Source organism: Taudactylus pleione, unplaced genomic scaffold (assembly GCF_031769625.1).
Source record: "Taudactylus pleione unplaced genomic scaffold, aTauple2 ptg000026l, whole genome shotgun sequence".
NCBI classification, from domain to species: Eukaryota; Metazoa; Chordata; class Amphibia; order Anura; family Myobatrachidae; genus Taudactylus; species Taudactylus pleione.
The window spans coordinates 11,941,026-11,962,385 of NW_028284428.1; the positions used below are offsets into that span (position 1 = coordinate 11,941,026).

The 21,360-nt window shown below is 43.9% G+C and overlaps 1 protein-coding gene across 5 annotated transcripts in view; it reads right to left on the bottom strand.

Moving 5' to 3' along the window:
* Nucleotides 1–11,750: 11,750 nt before the first annotated feature.
* Nucleotides 11,751–21,360, bottom strand: part of CDKL5 (cyclin dependent kinase like 5) — a 423,438-nt gene continuing 413,828 nt past the window's right edge. For 4 of the 5 annotated variants that reach the window (XM_088451639.1, XM_088451641.1, XM_088451640.1 and 1 more), the window contains 2 exons: nt 14,181–14,300; nt 11,751–13,240 (listed from right to left, as the gene is read on the bottom strand). In XM_088451639.1, coding sequence (XP_088307765.1) covers nt 12,857–13,240; nt 14,181–14,300 — 504 coding nt within the window. In that variant the 3' untranslated portion in view covers nt 11,751–12,856. The remainder of the gene's footprint in view (nt 13,241–14,180; nt 14,301–21,360) is intronic. The other variant, XM_088451642.1, reaches the window with a different exon arrangement.

The window sequence follows — 21,360 nt, forward strand, 5'->3', positions numbered from 1 at the left end:
CGGCGGTTGGAACCCCGGCAGTAGGAGGCCTAACCCTAAGTCCCACCCCAGGAGCCTTAAACCTAACCCTCCCTCCCCATCGGTAAAATGACAGGCGTCTAGATTTAGACGCCGGTCATTTAACCCTCGCCGGGATATGATAGTCGGGAAGTCCCTGTCCATTCATACACTCCCTGTCCATTCATACACTTCCTACCCATTCATACACCCCCTATCCATTCATACACTCCCTACCCATTCATACACCCCTATCCATTCATACACTCCCTATCCATTCATACACTCCCTACCCATCGATACACTCCCTACCTATTCATACACTCCCTATCCATTCATACGCCCCCTAACCTTTCATACACTCCCTACCCATTCATACACTCCATACCAATTCTTATGCTCCCTATTCATTCATACACTTCCTACCTATTCATACACTCCCTATCCATTCATATGCTCCCTACCCATTCATACACTCCCTGTCCATTCATACACTCCCTACCCATCCATACACTCCCAACCCATCCATACACTCCCTACCCATTCATACACTCCCTTCCCATTCATACACTCCCTACCCATTCATACACTCCCTGCCCATTCATACACTCCCTGTCCATTCATACACTCCCTGTCCATTCATACACTTCCTACCCATTCATACACCCCCTATCCATTCATACACTCCCTACCCATTCATACACCCCTATCCATTCATACACTCCCTATCCATTCATACACTCCCTACCCATCGATACACTCCCTACCTATTCATACACTCCCTATCCATTCATACACCCCCTACCCATTCATACACTCCGTACCAATTCTTATGCTCCCTATTCATTCATACACTTCCTACCTATTCATACACTCCCTACCCATTCATACACTCCCTGTCCATTCATACACTCCCTACCCATCCATACACTCCCAACCCATCCATACACTCCCTTCCCATTCATACACTCCCTACCCATTCATACACTCCTATCCATTCATACACTCCCTGTCCATTCATACGGAATCGGTATGATTTACCGCCGGACGTGTGCCCGGCGGTTAGAACCCCGGCAGTAGGAGGCCTAACCCTAAGTCCCCCCCCAGGAGCCTTAAACCTAACCCTCCCCCCCATGCGGCTGTCCCAAGCGGCGCCCGGCACCCCTTCGATTGGGATGCCGGGCGCCGGTCTCCCGGCGTCGGTAAAATGACAGGCGTCTAGATTTAGACGCCGGTCATTTAACCCTCGCCGGGATATGATAGTCGGGAAGCCAGCTGTCGGGATTACGTCCGCCGGCTTCCCGACTGCATATACATTCATACACTCCCTATCCATTCATACACGCCCTGTCCATTCATACACTCCCTCCCCATTCATACACTGCCTACCCATTCATACACTCCATACCAATTCATACACTCCCTATCCATTCATACACTCCCTACCCATTCATACACTCCCTGTCCATTCATACACTCCCTGTCCATTCATACACTCCCTACTCATTCATACACTCCCTACTCATTCATACACTCCCTACCCATTCATACACTCCCTATCAATTCATACACTCCCTATCCATCCATACACTCCCTGCCCATCCATACACTCCCTTCCCATTCATACACTCCCTACCCATTCATACACTCCCTATCAATTCATACACTCCCTACCCATCCATACTCTCCCTTCCCATTCATACACTCCCTACCCATTCATACACTCCCTTGCACAAGGTTGGGCTATAAGATTGTCAACCATTTGCAGAAGGAATCATTGTAGTGCAATCAAATAGAACTTCTTAGCACACTGAAGTGCCACCATGAACCTTGATCTTCCATTGTTATCACAGCATTAGGTACTTATAAACATCCACATACAGTAGTTAATTTACCAGAAGGAGATGGTTTGGTCAAGTGTATAATACTATTAATAACATAACTAGTTTCAGGCACAAAACCTTGTGTAAAGTTTATTACTTCAGTGGTGAGTAGATAAATGGGTCTATAAGCTCTGCCTAGACTTAGGGCACTTATCTGCTTTGTGAGTACAATAATGAAATATTTTTGCAGAGAACATCTAAGATCAGATACGATCTTAGGTGATCAGGGATATAAATTGCCAGATTAGATGACTCAAATGGTTCTTATATGCTGCTAAATTCCATGTTTCTTTGAAGGATAAAAAGAACATAATGTATAATTTTCTTTGTACATGATCTGTGTTACATGTTTTTATATCGGCCAATATGTAAGACATCAAGGCTATATAGTCTTACAATTAGGGAATAAATCTAACACCCTACTCATTATCACTTATCAAGCCCAGGCTACGTGACTGTAGGAATGGTTCATGTGGGAATAAATCTGAAATTCTCATGAATATTTGACAAGCCAACAAAATGTTTCCCTCCAGTATGTAGGCACATTAATGAGCAGTTTATAGTTTCCTACGATAATATTTATTCAGAATACATTACATTCTCCTTGTGAGCCGCCTTTTTATCCTGAATGAGCATGGAAATAAAAGTGGTGCTTAGTGTAACCGATTGAGATATTGGTGTAATAAAGTTGAAGTTTATGAATCTACTGCTTTGAAACTATCTGGTGGTATTGGACATATCTTTGCATCATGTTTTACTATAATAATCCTCATACAGAGCGGTCATGCTCTAGGCTGTTTCACATCCATTCTAGTGGTGCAGATTAAGCAAATACAAGAACCGGAGGCCCTGTCTATACCTTCATGAAGAATTTACAATAAAGTATGATTTTGGTACTTTCAAAAATTATTATTTTTATAACTTACCCTGAAATGAGTGACCACAAAAAATCCTATATGTCTTTATCATATTAGTCGCAGCACTACATCGAGTTTACTAATTTTACCTACAAAACAGAAAAATGCAATCCCAAAGGCACTGAATTACTATGGCAAATGCTCAAATCACCATGACATTCTATTTTGTAATTTGAATATTACAATAGCAATCCTTTACCTTCTTTTATAAGAGAAATCCAGACAGAAATTCATACCTTATAGAAAGGGAGAGGGAAATTGGGATGATTCTGCACAAGATAGATACCCCCTATTTTTAAAAAAAGCACCAGACTCAATTCTAGCAACAGCCAGGGGACCCTTTCACCGGGTCACCCCAGCCAAAACATTAACACCCCAAGCTAGTCAGCACAAGCCGAGGATCTCAGTGGAGGTGGGGACTCCCCAATAAAGGTGTCCCCCCTCTCCTGAGCACCCGGGGCTCTTCCCTGACCTGGCAGGTGGGTACAGGGGTAATAGTGAAAAGGATAGATGAATACTGTTGTTTTTTACAGTGGAACTACAGGTGCCAGCATGCCTGCCCTTTGGCACTTGTGGAACTACAAGTGCCAGCAGGCGGCCGGCATCCATACCTTCACTGTACAATAAATAGTAAAAAAAAAAACATTTTTCCATGAAAAATACTTGCTAGTTGGCCGATGGTGTATTGATCCGTGTTTGCATTCTCACCCGAGATTTCCCATTTCAAAAGATAGATCTCTCCCAAGTTTTCCTTTAGTAAACTGCAATCTTGACCAAACACGAATTTTAGTAAATTTACCCCTTAAGCTGCATACACATGGTACGATCTGTACCACCAACGACTTGAAAGTTATCTTTGAAAAATATCGTTCAAAGATATCTTTGAAGTCATCCTGCCCCATCTCTGAACAGGCAAAGTTGACGATATCGTGCAAGTTGGCCTGAATGTAAGGACGATCATAGATATCGTTATCGTTCATGCGGGAATGTGCATTGTTGGTCGAACACTGCATAAAAATGAACGATATGAACGATATATCGTTGAACGTTATTGGCATCGTTCATATCGTTTCATAGTTGTCGTACTGTGTGTACACACCTTTAGTGTGGCGCTTGTTCCTCTGCGTATCGCTGCATCCTGTTCTCCGTGTGCAGTTAAGGATGTAAGCGGCCAAAGTGTATGAATAGAGATGGATGTCATCCCAACACGTTTCGGCTTTGTCCCAGACTTTTTCTAGACATTTGAAAAAGGCCGGGACAAGGCCGAAACACACTGGAAAGACATCGACAAGCCTTACCTTTCCACATCCCAATCAAGTTGGCGTACAATATGGTACAATAGATATAAAATATTTTGTAGTTACTGGGAAGTTTTGGGTTGACTAATAAAATATGCGTCCGAGTGCCGCCCCAGCAACTGCTGCTTCTAGGCACCTGCCTCATGGGAAATTCTCCACTGTGCACAGGACAAAACCCAACCTCCACCAGCTCAGGGCTGCTGTGCAATTCAACTTTTTTTGTAAAATGAAAATGGGCAAAAAAAATTATTCATGGAAACTAATACTTTTCACTTTTTGAATTGTTATAAGTAAGCTAAAGGCTTAAGAGGCATACTTGGAATAAACCGTTTACTGACCTGCATTTGTCCCTACACACAATGTAAGCAGACATTTTTTTCGTTGTGTCACTATTTACAAGAAGTGAATCTGTGTCAAACTCTATCTGGGAGGAAGAATGGAGAAGCACAGTAAGTACAGTATATTACCTTGTTCAGATTTATTGTCTTCCTGTGGTTTTTACTAAATACATTATTTTATCGTTCTAGATTACATCTGGGTATTTTGCAAATGGCTTTATATCAGAAAACGTTGTGGCATGCATTGGGCACAGTTGTCTATAAAGTGCAGTTTCGAGACATATCTAAGGGCTGCAATAATAAACAGCTTTGCCTATGTAGTATAAAAGTATTGGTGACTGATAGACGAAAGAACAGTAAAGCAATGGTTTAGTGAAAGTTGCTGTATGGTATACAAAAAATAAACCGTATGGAGGTAAAGACCTTCATTAGCTTTAAAATATTTCTTATAATAGGAATACTTATATTTAGTGCAATGTTGGAAGCATTAGATTAAAAACTCCCACACAACAATTGTAATAAAGAACAAAGCCAGATTGAGAAACAATTCAAAGAAAAGTGTTTTACAATTGATTTTGTTGCCGTGCTGAGGTGTGTGTTCTTGCTTTGCAGTTTAAAATCACTACAGCAAAAAGTGGATTATCTGAACTATATGGGTCCGAGGGTAGTTTGGACGATCAGTTTGTTCAGATCATTAGACATGTATTATTAACCTATGTGAAAACAAAAGGAAAATCTATATTTATACAAAAATAGTATATATATATATATATATATATATATATATATCGGTCGGACCAGCACTATCCAGAAATGGTGCTTCTTGCTCCGATGCCCTCTGGAGAATATCCCACAGGTAAACAACACACACAAGCAGTGGCACTCGGAGACTCGTAAAGGTTCAAAATTCACAGAAGTGTATTATTCCATAGTACCAACGTTTCAGGGCTCAGGACGCCCTTTTATCAAGGTGAGTTCGCTGCTAAATTTAAAGCAGCAATCAGTTAGAAGTCAAAACCAACCCAAAACCTGATTGTCGCTTTGAATTTTGCTGTGAACTTTCCGTAATCATGCCAGCTTCGTAATGTCGGGATCAACTACATAATCCTGTACTTTCCTCAGACCTTCGATTGGTTAATCAAGTGAATCAGAGACATAGGAAATGGTGCAAATACTTTTAAACAATAAATTTTTTCTGATTGGTGGAGCATTCCATATGGGTTTATTTAAACATACTTTGCTGCCTCCCCATGTTGGTCACCTTTCTGATTGTTTGTAAGGTTTATTTACCAAAATAATTTAAAATTAATGTTGATTAACTAAGTTGTAACCCTAACCCCCTCCCCCGCCACCTTCCCCCCGCTCGGTGGTGCCTGAACCTAACCCCCCCTGTCCGGAGCCTAACCCTAATCTCCCCCAGTGGCGTCAGAAGGGGGGTGCGGGTGTCACCCGCCGAGGGGTGACACCAAGGTGCATGCTCCCCCTCGGTGACAGGAGGCGGGTGCTGCACTGTAACATCATGTGCAGCACTCGGCTCCTGTCACAGAGAGGGAGCCTGCACTGCCCGCACCTCCGGCACCCCCCATTGATAACTAAGTAATGGCGGTCTCGGGACGCAAAGCCACGCCCCCATTCCCAAGGCCACGCCCCTTTTCGGTGGAGTGCGCGGCTCCGTCGCGCTCAAGGCATCCATCCCCGCACCGGGTATCACCGCGGGGAGGGACGCCACTGATCTCCCCCCTGCCCGGAGCCTAACTCTTACTCCCCCCGTGGCGCCTAAACCTAAGTTGTCGTCCCCACAGCTGATACTCAATTTTCCCAGGTGTCCTTATGATTGTGATGCCGTCTATCGGGATCCCGACGTCGGCATCTCGAGTCATATCGGGATTTCGGCACCGGTGTTGTATTGGCGTTCGGGATTCCGATGCCGGGGTTTCGGCAGACCGCATCCCATACTTACATAATGTGACAATCCTCCAGAGGATTCACTGCAAAATGACTTTAATAAATAAGCCCTTAATAAGTAAGAGTGGAAAATGCATTTTTGTTGTGGCAATTATAATGGCCAATGGTCCCTAGCAGAGCTGTAACCAGACTTTTTGGTGCCCTGTGCCAGAAAGAGCATTGGCGCCCCCCTCATTTTTCAAAGAGACATAATGCACCCAAAAAAGGGCCATGGCTTCATGGGGAAGGGCCAGGGAAGAGATAGGAGAGGCTAGGAGATGCTGGGGATGAAATAAGAGGAAGTTACAAGCAAGAATGATAACAAACAGAAATATGACAGGCCCAAACAGTGCCCCCTGACATGTGGTGCCCTGTGCGATGGCACCGGCCGCACTACCCTAGCTACGGCCCTGGTCCCTATGGTCAGCATCTCTGTGTTGTTAAATATGATGTTAAGGAGACCTTTGAAAAATCATAGCTAAAAATGGAATAAGTTCTAATCCCGACAGCGGCATCCCGGCAGAGGTGAAAATCCTGATCGTTCTTTCTGGTAAGTATCTCTCACCTAATTCCCCCCCCCCCCCCCACCCCTCCTTTAGGGGTGCCTAACCCTAACCTCCACCCCAAGTGCCTAACCCTAACCCCCCTCTAAGTGCCTAAACCTAACCCCCCTTCCCTGCAGCCTAACCCTAAGTCTGCCGGGGGGGTGCCTAACCCTAACCTCCCCTCGGGGGTGCCTAACCCTAACCCCCCCTTCCCCTAGCCCTATCCCTCCCGGGGGGGGTGCCTAACCCTAAATCCCCCCCCGGGAGCCCCTAACCTAACCCTTCCCCTCCCCGCCTGGCTTACGTTCGATCGGTATGCCGGGTGTCAGGCTCCCGGCGTAGGTCTGATGACAGACGTCGGGACTTCGACGCCTGTCATTAGACCCCTGCCGTGATTAGACAGTCGGGAAGCCGGCGGTCGGTTTTTGCCCGTCGGCTTCCCGACTGCTTCCCTTAAAGATAGTCTAGCAGAAGGTTAAGTGAAAGCATATACTTAAAGCAAAAGAGGCTCTATTCACTACAATCCACATATAGAATACAGATTGTAGTGTGATATTATCGAATGAATTCGCATTGCGAATTCAGGCAATATCACAGGGATTTACTACAAATCCCTTGCAGGGACAGAGCTTGCGATAAAGCTCTGTCCCTGCGAATCCCTTCCACACACTAGTCACGGTATTTTCGCTGCTACCCCCCCGGCGCTAAGCTCTGCCCCCGGTGCTAAACCACGCCCCCACAATCGCGGACCCCCTGCGACACCCCCCCCGGCGACCTCCCCCTCCCTTGATAGCACTTACCTGAATGCTCCGGGCCTCCGGTGATGTTCTCCATCCGTCCGGTCAGGTGATATCCCATGCTGCACTGGGACCCGATCACCTGATGACCGGGCCGCAGTGCACTATGGGAGACCAGCTGACCGGAGGAAGGACATCACCTGGAGCCCCGATCACCGGTCTCTGGAGTCAGGTAAGTAAAAAAAATTTTGACTTTTTTTTTCTTTTTTTTACAGTAATCAGCTTGCGGTCTGTTTAGACCACACAGCTGATCACTGGGACCGACTCCCGGCTCTGCTCTCCACGTTAGAGCAGAGCAGAGTCCGGTAACCGGGGAAGACCCTGGATTATTATCACAGGGCTTTCCCCGATATTTTTTTTCAATTTATTTTTAGTAACTTTGGCCAGATCACATTTCCCATTACAATTATGGGAAATGCGATCTGATTACTAAAAAAAAGTGATAATTAGGGGTTGGAGTAGAATTTTATGAATTCTACTCCAATTGCCCAGTAATAACTATAGGTGATACTAAAATAATGTGAAAAGGGTGTGAAAACACCCTTTTTCACTTTATTTTAGTAAAAATAATGTTAATAAATAGAGCCCAAGAAAATAAATCACATCTTTCCAAAGATGAAATTTCATAATGTAAGTAGTTTCAGACTAAAATATTCTTTTAAAAAACAATTTATTTGACAGTGTTTCTGAACGAGACTCATTCTATGCCTGGTCTCAGTTGTGTGATTGTCTTTATAGTCCTCCGAGAAGTTTCTATGAAGATTTATACAGACAGACAACATTCACATCTCACTGCTGAAACATCTAGGTGCTTCAGATCTGGCCTCAATCTAAATTATTGACCAGATAAAGAAATAAAGACAGAACTGCAGATCAGAGTATGCATATTGAATAATTACATTGCATATATTCACTCTACTACATTAAACAATCATTCATACTCCACACAGGAAGAACTAAAGTATATCGAAAAATACATTTTTCGGTTTTAAGTTGTATTTCTTGGTGTGACGGTCCCCGTCAGTAGTTACATTCCTAAGAATTCATACACTAACATAACAAACCCCTCCATAATATGTTTTATATTTTGCAGGTTTCTAAAGCGACATTAGCACACTGTTCTGACATCATGTGACAGAACAAGAATGTGTATCCTTAATTCTTGCCAATATAGGAATACATAGCAGTGTAGATAAGATCTTTAACAACTCTTTGGGCTATTACATACACACTCAACAGTTTTGTACATTCGGAAAAAAACTGTCAGGTTTTTTTTTCGTGGATCAGTAATTTTCACAAGCAACGGTTTTGTGCAGTGTGCAATGTTTTTGCCGTGTGTCAGTGGTTACTACGACCGCCCTGTGCTGTATTCGTGCAGTGTGAAAGCCCTAATGTAGTAACTTCCAATGAAATTAAACAATAGAAAAAAAAAGTCTGTTTTTTTGCCGACTGGACAAATCTGTTGTGCGTGAAATAGTCCTTTGCAACCTTCTGCAATTCTCCAACAAGCCTTACAGCCAGGAATGTATTAACACCAGAGGGGGCCCGTATGCAGTGGGTCCCCTCCTCCGAGCCCCGCATGTTACTTTGCTCAGCAAGTGAAGAGGGTCCCTCCTCCAACACACCATCTTCCCAGTGATATTTGGAAAGATGGCACAGTGCCAGTCTTTGCGCTCACTGTGCAGCGCCATCTTCCTGAAGTTGTCACTGGGAAGATGGTGTCGATGAGGAAAAGGCACCTGCTTGCCAGAGCAAGATAAGTATACTTTAGGTACAGAATGAGCGGGGGCCCCCTGGTCCCAGGGATCCATATGAACCGCACACACCCTGCATCCATTATAAATATGCCTATGCTTACAGCAATTATTAACATATGAATAGAATATATTTACAGGCATAACCATTGCTAAAAATGCTTGTTGCTAGAGATCTATAGAGCATTATGACAACATGTAAATAAAGAAAAGACAGCAAAAGAAAAATATACATAAAAATACCTTATATTTAATTCTGGTAACACAAAACTATATTTTGAGTCTATTTAACACATTACGCTCCTGACCACATCGATATTACGACCACTGTTATCTGTGGTGGTATTATTTGGAACAAGAACTTTGTAAGTGCTATACATCTGACTATTCTTTAAAATGAAAGATGAAGACTATTCTTTAAAATGAAAGTTCTTAAATAATATGACTATATATAAATTTATATATATATATATATATATATATATATATATATATATATATATATAGTGGGGCAAAAAAGTATTTGGACAGCCACCGATTGTGCAAGTTGTTGCACTAAAAGATGAGCGGGTCTGTAATTTCCATCATAGGTACACTTCAACTGTGAGAGACAGAATCTGAACAAAAAATTCCGGAAATCACATGGTATGATTTTTAAACAATTTATTTGTATATTCTTGCGGAAAATAAATATTTGGTCACCTACCAACCAGCAAGAATTCTGGCTTTCACAGACCTGTTACTTCTTCTTTAGGAAGCTCATCTATCCTCCACTCATTACCTGTATTAATGGCACCTGTTTGAACTGGTTAACTGTATAAAAGACACCTGTCCACACCCTCAAACAGTCAGACTACAACCTCTCCACCATGGCCAAGACCAGAGAGCTGTCTAAGGACACCAGGGACAAAATTGTAGACCTGCACAAGGCTGGGATGAGCTACTCGACAACAGGCAAGCAGCTTGGTTAGAAGAGATAAACTGTTGGCGCAATTATTAAAAACTGGAAGAAATACAAGATCACTTACAATCTCCCTCGACCAGGGGCTCCATGCAAGATCTCACCTCGTGGGGTATCAATGATCTTGAGAACGGTGAGGGATCAGCCCAGAACTACACGGGGGGACCTGGTCAATGACCTCAAGAAAGCTGGGACCACAGTCACAAAAGTTACCAATAGTAACACACCACGTCGTCATGGATTCAAATCCTGCAGCGCCCGAAAGGTCCCCCTGCTTAAGCCAGCATATTTCCAGGCCCGTCTAAAGTTTGCCCGTGACCATCTGGATGATCCAGAGGAGAATTGGGAGAATGTCATGTGGTCAGATGAGACCAAAATAGAACTTTTTGGTATAAACTCCACACGCCGTGTTTGGAGGGAGAAGAATGATGAGTGGCATCCCAAAAACACCATACCCACTGTGAAGCATGGGGGTGGATACATCATGCTTTGGGGATGCTTTTCTGCAATGGGGACAGGACGACTAATCCGTATTACGGAGAGGATGAATGGGGACGTGTATCGTGACATTTTGGGGAAAAACCTCCTTCCCTCAGTAAGAGCATTGAAGATGCAACGTGGCTGGGTCTTCCAGCATGACAATAACCGCAAACACACTGCCCGGGCAACTAAGGAGTAGCTCCGTAAGAAGCATTTTAAGGTCCTGGATTGGCCTAGCCAGTCTCCAGACCTCAACCCAATAGAAAATCTGTGGAGGGAGTTGAAAGTTCGTGATGCACGGCGACACCCCCAAAACATGACACATCTAGAGAAGATCTGCATTGAAGAGTGGGCCAAAATAACTGCTGAAGTGTGTGCAAACCTGGTTAAGAACTACAGGAAACGTTTGACCTCTGTAATTGCCAACCGAGGTTACTTTACAAAGTATTGAGTTTAACTTTTTGATTGTCCAAATATTTTATTTCCAAAAGAATATACAAATAAATTGTTTAAAAATCATACAATGTGATTTCCGGAACTTTTTGTTTTGATTCTGTCTCTCACAGTTGAAGTGTACCTATGATGGAAATTACAGACCTCTCTCATCTTTTAAAGTGCAGCAACTTACACAATCGGTGGCTGCCCAAATAATTTTTTGCCCCACTGTATATATATTGATTTATATTTATCTATCTATCTATCTATCTATATATATATATATATATATATATATATATATATATATGATGTGTGTAGATAAATACAGAAAGTCAGATGAAATAGATTTGTTTTGTAAATGAAACTTAAAATTTTTAATTTAAAATTCAAAAGTGTAACCAATATCTTTGGTCTATCATCCTACTGCATGAGAAGGAGAGGAGGAAATATCTTGTTGGGTATGTGTCACTGGGGAGGTACTCGCCTTTCCAGACGGAGGAGGAATACATTAAATTGAGGTTATTTTCCTTTCAGAAGAACTCTGGCATGTTCACAGCAGCAACAAAAGCAAATTGCACAATAACACTGTTTCACTTCTCAAAGTTTGTGTAAAATACAAACCGTACGTGCTATTGTAGTCACACAAGATCCACGCTGTTGCAGGCACACTGACATCTATAGTTTGACTCCCTTTTATTAGAAGTACATTAATACTGCACAAATGTATAAAAATATGGCAGAGTTGTCATCATAACAATACTTCTTTTTAATCTATATGCTTATAGTTATAAAAATGACAGTAATTTAACATATAAATAAATTACACACAAACATTTGTGTGCAGATTTTATATATATATATATATATATATATATGTATGTATATATATATATATATATATATACTCTCAATGCAATATATAAATGGTATACTGTAAGTTTTCATATAAACTACTTTAGCTGTTGTTACGGCTTCACAATGTTTATAACAGCTTAAAATAACCTGACAAAATGATATGACTTTATGATAATAGTTAATCATAAATAAATATTATAAAAAATATCAAATATGGAAGTGTTATTTCCTTAAAAATATTTTAATCTGGATAAACCCACTTTTTATCATTTAGGTCTAAAATATTGTTTAATTCCCTGGTTAAGGCTATTTATTTCTGTAATACAAATATATGGGTGCCAGCCAGGGGAAAAGAAGATTTTTGATTCTTTTTATCTTGTGTAATTGGGGAAGTCCCTTAGTTGCTTTGACAATATCTTTTTATTGCACATTCTAATGTCACAAGGAAACTGATAGCGGATAACCGAACAATCAACGAAAATATTAGTGGGTGTGTTTGCAGCACAGTGTAACCTCACACAAGCATATTGCACATATTAATATAACTATAGGTACTTGCTTATATATCTCTTTGAAGCTCCTTCACCAATTTACCATTCACCCAGTATTCACTTTCATATATACTTTGCCATTTGCACACAGAAGTGAACTAAAGAGCTGTCTCTTTTAAGTCATTTAAATTTGGCAATCGGGTTCTTTTTGTCCGGCTAAAAGGCAGCCCGTTCTGTCCGGGTTTTGAAGTCAGCTGGTCAGGGAAAGGAGCTCCGTCATTAGTCCCTCTATTAACTGGGGAGACGTGCCACAACGGATCTGGCTGTCCAGGAATCTGCAGCCCCTGTCGGCTTTTTGGCTGCGGCTCTTGACGATGCACAGAGCTGGAAGGCTGACCCATCGGGTGTATTCTTGCCTCCGCAAAGGAGGGTGTTTTAGGTGGCTGGTTTGGTAAAGGTTGGAAACGTGGATCTGATGGTACTGAGTGGTTTGAGGAAGATGAAGGGTGCAAGAGCCTCCACAGGGACTTTAAAGGTTGACTCTGCAAAGTAAGAGAGTGCAAATAGAGAGTAATTGGACTGACACACAGACAAAATCTTATCCTATACAGATCCACAGGAGGCCCACTGCAGTAGGCACCTATGGGGAGAGGCTTCCTCCTGAGTGCACCGCCCTCAGGTCCTGTACTCTTCACAGTTGTACAGGGTCCCCCTTAGCAGCTGACAAGGGCTCTAACAAGTCCATGCCCAGGTAACTAGTATCCACTCCCTCCTCTTCCCTCCCCCAGCACCTTAACACTAAGGGTCTGAATAGCCCTGGACCTAAATCCATTGCAGCATGTAAAAATGTGACTGTTGTCTCACTATGGACCTTTGCCATCTTTCAACAGATTTCGAGTATACTTTCACCACCTTGTGCTTGGAGAGATTCATTAGGGGTTTAGCACAGTAAGGGGGTGAAGATATAAGTCAACCACAGACCTTAGGGATGTGTCCCCATTGACTTAATTATTTTTTAAAGATATGCCTTTTAGGAGAAGTACTGTATATTTGTGTATCTCATGCTTGGGGTAAGTTTCAAGTTGACTAAGATGGCAGCAGTAATTTTGTGCCAGACATATTTACACTAGATTTAAAGCTGCACATAAGATAAATACAGCCTTGTAAGTATAACGTGCTATATTACCTCATAAAGTCATTTGTTGCTTTGCATGGTCCGTTGGAATTAACCTCACTCCATCTGTGAAACACCAGGATTGCTGGCATAATCACTGCTACTAAAATAAGCTTTCAGTATCTGATTGCTTGAGTGCTGGCACATTATCACATGGACAACCTCTACATATAGATCCACTTGTTTCGGCCACAAAAATAACTTGCTGCTCAAAACAATGGAGCCGTTTCTGCCTCAGGGCCCCTAAATGGTGACTTTGCAACGAGAAGTATACAAATAGAAGTAACTAATAATACTACTAAACTTACATGTGAATGAATTTCTGTCATCTTGTCTGGACGCCACTCCTTGTGTCGGCTGCTTTTGTGGCTGGATGAGTGGCCGCCTTTCTGTATAATCAGATGATCCGGACCATCTGTATTAGGCAACTGTCACAATAATAACCAGAATTTGAATAGGAACATTTATTAATGTAAAAGCACAAGTGTCATTTGTGGGCCTTTATCAAGCAATAATGAATGTAGTAATTGTTTACTGCTGTCAAAGTTGTTTAGGAGGACAAAACCTCACTGCCCTGCATGACTCTGGAGTACACAGAACTCTATTATACATTTATCATTTATGTTTTGAGATTTTGCTGAAAACACTCATGAAAAATGATAGTTTGATAGGTAATTACTTTCTATGTACCTAATTGTTGTTCATATCGCATGTTACATGTTATCGCATATCGCATGTTATCACATCATTGCTGAAACATTGGTGGATCTAGAGAAAAGCCAACAAATGACACTAATGTGGGAGGAAGACGAGGGGACAACATTAGCAGACAAATTATCTGGAAGATTTAAAGATATTCCATTTCCATTTAGAGTTCAACCCACATATGGGACATATTTCCAAAAATAAACAGATACTTTCCAATGCATGACATGCAGATTTGTCCCACCCCCAAAGCAATTACATGCTGTTAGTTTTGAGCAGAGAAGAAAGTGATTAAGAAGAAATGTTCACTATTTTATGGGGAATATTAAAAATGCAAGTTGTAAACAAATCCTGAAATTTGTACTTGGAAATTTCATGGGAACAGACGTGTTTGTGTGTTGTGCCGTGGTCTAAATAGAAAATGCAACTTAAGCTGGGTACACACCTGAACGATAGGGCAAACCAGCGATGCAATCTAACGATATCTAACATCGATCTGACATATTGTTACATCATGTAACAGCAGCAGAGGATGCAACCACCCAATGAAACAATGAATTGGGTGGATTTACCTGTACACACCCGTACGAATGGTCATTGCAATCCATCACATATCGCAAGATTGGCCGATATACCGTATCGTACATTTGCCTACAGATGTATCCTCATACAATGTGGTCCTGGACAACTCAGCTGTGCATATATTACACCACTGGAAGCAACACAACTACATTGCTAGATTACACTGCTTAATTTGGTGTGTAATTGTACATCTATTTGTCAATGAGTCAGAATCTATATATGAAGTTCTAGGATGCAGCAATTGCCACTTTTTCTCATGGCAAGTCCTGTTGTGCTTTATCTGAGACTTTGTATGTGTTTAAAACTAATTCCTGTGCAGTTAGCGTCAAAGCCCGGCATCTCTAGTCAGAGCCGTAATTAGACTTTTTGGTGCCCTGTGCCAGAGAACGCATTGGCGCCCCCTCCCACTTGTTAAATAGGGACATAAGATAGTGCACCTGAAAAACGGCCATGGCCTCATGGGGAAGGGCCAGGGAAGAGATAGGGGGGCCAGGAGATGCTGGGGATAAAATAAGAGGAAGCTACAAGTGAGAATGATAATAAACAGGAAAATTGACAGGCCCAAACAGCGCCCCCTGCCCTGTGGTGCCCTGTGCCATGGCACTGGTCGCACTACCCTAGTTATGGCGCTGTCTCTAGTACACCCCGAGTGCTGTACTAGAGATGCTGTATAGATGCTAGGTGTATGAGAGCACGTCTCTATAACTGTATATAAAAATAACTTTTTCAGTTTTCTTTAAAACACTAGTGGATCTAAAATTTCATATTATTTCATTACGTTTTCAGAAGGGTGTTATTTTGACTTATTTATGACTTAATTTTTTTTATTTTGGATGATGTTTGCTACTTTTGTGTGATGGCTATTATATTGCATTTATACTGTATAACTGTAGTATATTCTTAATCTGTAAATATAAAGGATAATTTTTGAACTGCAAGAAATGCAAACCCGCACACTGGGCCAGATTCAGAGGTATAAGCTGCTGCGTCCGCTGGTGCATCTATTGCAGAGTCGCAGCAGCGGTAATATGCAAATGCTCGTTTCAGCTTCCCCCTTGTTCATCAGCATGCCACTGAATGTATGAAGATGGGCGGTAGAACTGCGCTCTAGTTGACCAGGGGGTGGTGTGTTGTGGTTTCGGGGTGCTGCACCTTTGTGTGGGAGTACCTTTCCCGCATTGAAAACGTATGGGGGTAGGGGGGGAAAGGTGCACTCTTCCTGCTAGTAGTGGTGATGGTGATGACTTGTGTGTGTTTGTGAGTGGTGTTAATTAGAATGTTTCTTCTGGTGGTGTTTTGGGAGTGAGGAGGGTGTGATTGGGTATGGAGTGTAGTTTGGAGTAATGTGAAAAGGGGAATGGAATAGGATCAAAATGAGGCCAGCGAGACACAGTAATTTGAGGCAAAATATTTTATTGAGTAGTCACAATGCTGCTCTGTTAAGATCCCGGGCAGGTGGGTGGGGTTCAGTGATGAGTGGTGATGAGACTGGGGAGGTAGGTGGACCCTTTTAGGGGGCTCCTTCCCGTGCGGTTCAGTGACCTTGCACGTCACCCCTGCTGGACCTATGGTCGACAGTCTAGGAAGTCTCGGGGGGTGGGGGGATTTGCAGAGTGGGTTGGAACACCTGTGCGTCGTCCCGCGTGTTGGTGTGAGTCTTGGCAGTACTTACCTACCAGTAGGTTTTTTGTTATGGTGATGTAGGTCGACGTTGCGGCCGTTGCAGAGAGGTTGGAAGCTGCAGGTTTGTTGGTGAGCTGGATCAGCGTGTTGCTGGTGTGCTGCAGGTGCACGGCTGTTCTGATTGGTCTGCGGAGGTCAGCGACCGGAGTATGCAGCTGAAGTTGACTCTTGGTCGTGCCGCTGGTGGTGCGGAGCCAGAGGTGTGGATAGGTGAGCCGCTGGGAGGCTGGGTTGCAGCGTGTGTGCTGGGACCACCCCTGGGGGGTGGTCTGCCCGGGATACTGATTCAAAAAAAGCCAGGGAGGAGGGGGGATGTGGAAAGTGTGACCGGGATGGAGCTGGTCACTGGCGATGTTGGCTGGGCGGACTTGTGGCCGGATGTGCGGGATGCTCTTATCACTGACGGTCCCTCGTGGAAATGGGGATTGACGGTGGAGACACCCCTGGCCAGGAGTGAGTTTCTGAGCACGCCTAGGAGCAGGGGGGGAGAGAGGCCGGTCCGGGGTGGAGCCGGTCACTGGAGGTGTGAGCGGTGTGGACCAGCAGGCGGGTGGGCTGAGAGCTTTCTGCACTGGTGGTCCCTGGTGGGGATGGGGATCTTTAGTGGAGGTCAGCCTGGATCGGTGTCGGGTTTGATGTGAGGGTCTCCAACGCATTTCGGCACAGGTGCCTTCTTCAAGGAGGTGTGAGAGGATCAATGCTTCTGAGGTTCTTATGTAGGGCACTTCCGGGGGTGGGGGTGTGATCAGGTGACTCATGGGGCCAATGGTGTGTTTGAAAGGTAATGTGGTGCAGGTGTGTGCAAGGACTTGCTGAATGGTGATGCGGTGCAGGTATGTGCAGGAACTAGCTGGAGTGATAAATTTAATCAGATTAGGCCAGTGGTGTGTTTGATAGGTAATACGGTGCAGGTGTGTGCAGGGACTTGCTGATTGGTGATGCGGTGCAGGTGTGTGCAAGGACTAGCTGGAGTGGTAAGTGTAATCATATTAGGCCAATGGTGTGTTTGAGAGGTAATGCGGTGTAGGTGTGTGCAAAGAATTGCTGAATGGTGATGCAGTGCAGGTGTGTGCAGGGACTAACAGGAGTGATAAAAGGTGAGGTGATAGGGGTTGGGGCTGGAGGAGAGCGTGGGTGGGCTGGTTGGAGATTACTTCGTTATAACGGATTTGACTTCGTTGTCAATGTTGAGTCCCCTGGGGCTATTGTTTTCAGCGTGAATATCCATCTAAGTTCCTCCTTGTTGAGGATTTTGTTATGGTCTCCGCCTCTCCAGATTTTTTGCATGTATTTGATTCCTATGAAAGTGGTGCCTTGTGTGCTGCTATGGTGGTATTCTTTGTAGTGTACGGGTATGTTATGGTTCTCTGTTTGTTTGGTGACGTTTCTCAGATGTTCGGCAATTCTGGTTTTTAGTGGTCTGGTGGTCCTGCCTATGTATTGTTGATTGCATGGGCATTGTATGAGGTAGATTACGTTGTTAGTGTTGCATGAAATGTGTTCTTTAATTTTATACGTGGTGTTTGTCTGTGTGGATGAGAATGTTGTAGTGGGTGTGGTGCTTCTATATTTTAGTGTGACGCAGTTGGTACATGAGCCGCAGTGGAAGAAACCCCCTGTGAGTTTGGAGTTGTCTAGAGTGCTTTGTGTTCGGATGGGGGGAGGAATGTGGTTGGATACGAGTTTGTTATGGATGTTGGGGGCCTTGCGGTAGATGACTTTGGGTCTGTTGGGTAGGATACTTGTCAGTTGTGCATCTTCCTTAAGTAAGTGCCAGTGTTTGTTGATGATTCTTTTTATTTGTTTCGCCTGGGTGTTGAATTGTGTGATGAAGGGAACGTGGTTGTCTGTGTTTTGTGGTTGTTGTTTGTATTCCATAAGTGGTTTCCTATCTTCTAGTCCTATTCGGGTGAGTGTGGCTTCTAATGTGTCCGGTTTGTATGCTTTGTCCGTGAATTGTTGTTTAAGTGTTGTGGCTTGTTCGTGATAGTCCGTGAGTTTTGTGCAGTTGCGTCTGATCCACTTGAACTGTCCTGTGGGGATATTGCTGAGCCAGGAGGGGTGATGACCACTACTGGAGAGGATGTAACTGTTGATGTCTACGGGTTTTTGAAGAGTCTTGGTCTGTATCTGGTGATTATCAATGTATATTTCTAGGTCTAAGAAGTTGACGGAGGATTGGCTGTAGTTGGTCGTGAATTTGAGGTTCCTGTCATTGTTGTTGATGTATTGAATGAAGTCAAGGAGTGAGTGTAGGGGATCCTTCCAGATGCAGAGGACGTCGTCTATGTATCTGGTCCATAGGACCAAATTCGCATCCCAGTCATGACCCGTCCATATGTGGGAGTCCTCCCAACTGCTCATTAACAGGTTAGCATAACTGGGCGCGAACTTGGTCCCCATAGCGGTGCCAGTCCTCTGCAGGTGGAAGTCCCCATCGAACCAAAAGTAATTGTGTGTGAGAATGTTTTCAATGCCCTGGAGGATGAATGCGATATGTTCTGGTTCCAGTGTGTCATCGTGATTGAGATGAGTATGGAAACCCCACCCCTGTCCTGGGGTGAAGAACTCGAAACAACTTTCTCTTGGAACGTAACACTGGAAATCCCCTCCTGGGGTATTACACTGGGAACCCCATCCTGGGGTGAGACACTTGAATTCCCCTCCTGGGGTATAACACTGAGAACCTCATCCTGGGGTGAGACACTTGAAGTCCCCTCCTGGGGGAAGATACTAGGAACCCCCTCTTGGGGTAAGAGGCTAAAAACTCCCTCCTGGGGTGAAGAACTCGAAACAAGAACTTTCTCTTGGGACGTAATACTTGAACTCCCCTCCTGGAGTATAACACTGGAAACCCCACCCCCGTCCTGGGGTGAAGAACTCGAAACAAGAACTTTCTCTTGGAACGTAACACTGGAAATCCCAGGATTACACTGGGAACCCCATCCTGGGGTGAGACACTTGAATTCCCCTCCTGGGGTATAACACTGAGAACCTCATCCTGGGGTGAGACACTTGAAGCCCCCTCCTGGGGGAAGATACTAGGAACCCCCTCTTGGGGTAAGAGGCTTAAAACTCCCTCCTGGGATGAAGAACTCGAAACAAGAACTTTCTCTTGGAACGTAACACTGGATATCCCCTCCTGGGGTATGACACTAGGAACCCCATCCTGGGGTAATATACTTGGACCTCCGTCCTGGGGTAGAATACTTGAAATCCCTTTCTGGGGAATAATATTTAAGACTCCCTTTTGGGGCATAACACTAGAAACCCCCTCCTGGGGTATAGCATCAGGAAACCCCTGTTGAGGTACTTGACTTGAGGCCCCTTCCTGGGAAACAAGATTTGAAACCTTCTTTTGAGGTGAGAGATTCAAGGCCCCTCCCTGGAGCACAGAACTTGGCACTCCCTGTTGGAGTATGGGACCTAAAACCCCCTTCTGGGGAAACTCGAAATGAAGACCCCTCCCTGGGGTGTGAAACTTGAAATGAAAGTCCCCTCCTGGGGTACAACACTTGTAACCCCCTCCTGGGGTGCCATACTTGTAACACCCTTCTGGGGTGAGAGATTTGAGACCCCCTCCTGGGGCGTGAAACACGAAGCGAAGGCCCCCTCCTGGGGCGTGAAACTTGTAAGGAAAGTCCCCTCCTGGGGTACAACACTTGTAATCCCTTCCTGGGGGGAAAGACTTGAACCCCCCTCCTGGGGTACGGCACTGGAAACCCCCTCCTGGGGTGAATGACCTGAAACTTTAATTTGCGTAGAAACACTCTCCTGGACGGAAACACTTGAGATCCCCTTTTGGGGTGTAACACTTGTAATTCCCTTCTGGGGGGCAAAACTAAAAACCCCACCTGTAGATATGTCACTGACTTTGGGAGGATGACCTACTCCTCCTATCTTCCCTACACAAGGAAAGAAACATCTAGTAGCTAGGCCCCAATTATAACTTTCCTTGGCAAGTGTCCTCTTCTTGTCTGAAATTGGAGGAGTATGAGTCACCAATGGAGACAGGGAAGGACTGGAAGTTCCATATGTAAGGAGTACCCCTTTATCCCCACCTCTGGAAGGACGAAGAACACAGTCTCTAATGAAATGATCCCGCAGTACAAACATAAATGCAGCTCCTGACGGCGCTGACGTTCATTTTCCGAAAGCTTGGGGCATAGGAAGCTTCGATGTTTAGTTCCAGTTTCTTTGATGGAATTTCTAGACACATTAGTGGTAACACCAGAGGGTTCAGAAGTAATTCCCAAAAACTCAGGGATAAATTTGAAAAAATTTATGAGGGACTCCTGTACTTGCCCTAGTAAATACTGGAATGTATTCAGCTGACCCAAAGAAAATTTTTTAGAACACTGGAGGGACTCGATGGTGTTAAACTGTTTAGTCAGTATTTGAAAACTCTGTAAAAGTTGTGAGTGTGCTAGTTCCTGGTTTCTCAGACGAAAGGCAATATCTTGAATAGCCCCGATATCCAGGGAATTGCCGACTTCCATAGTGGCCTGATCAAACTGT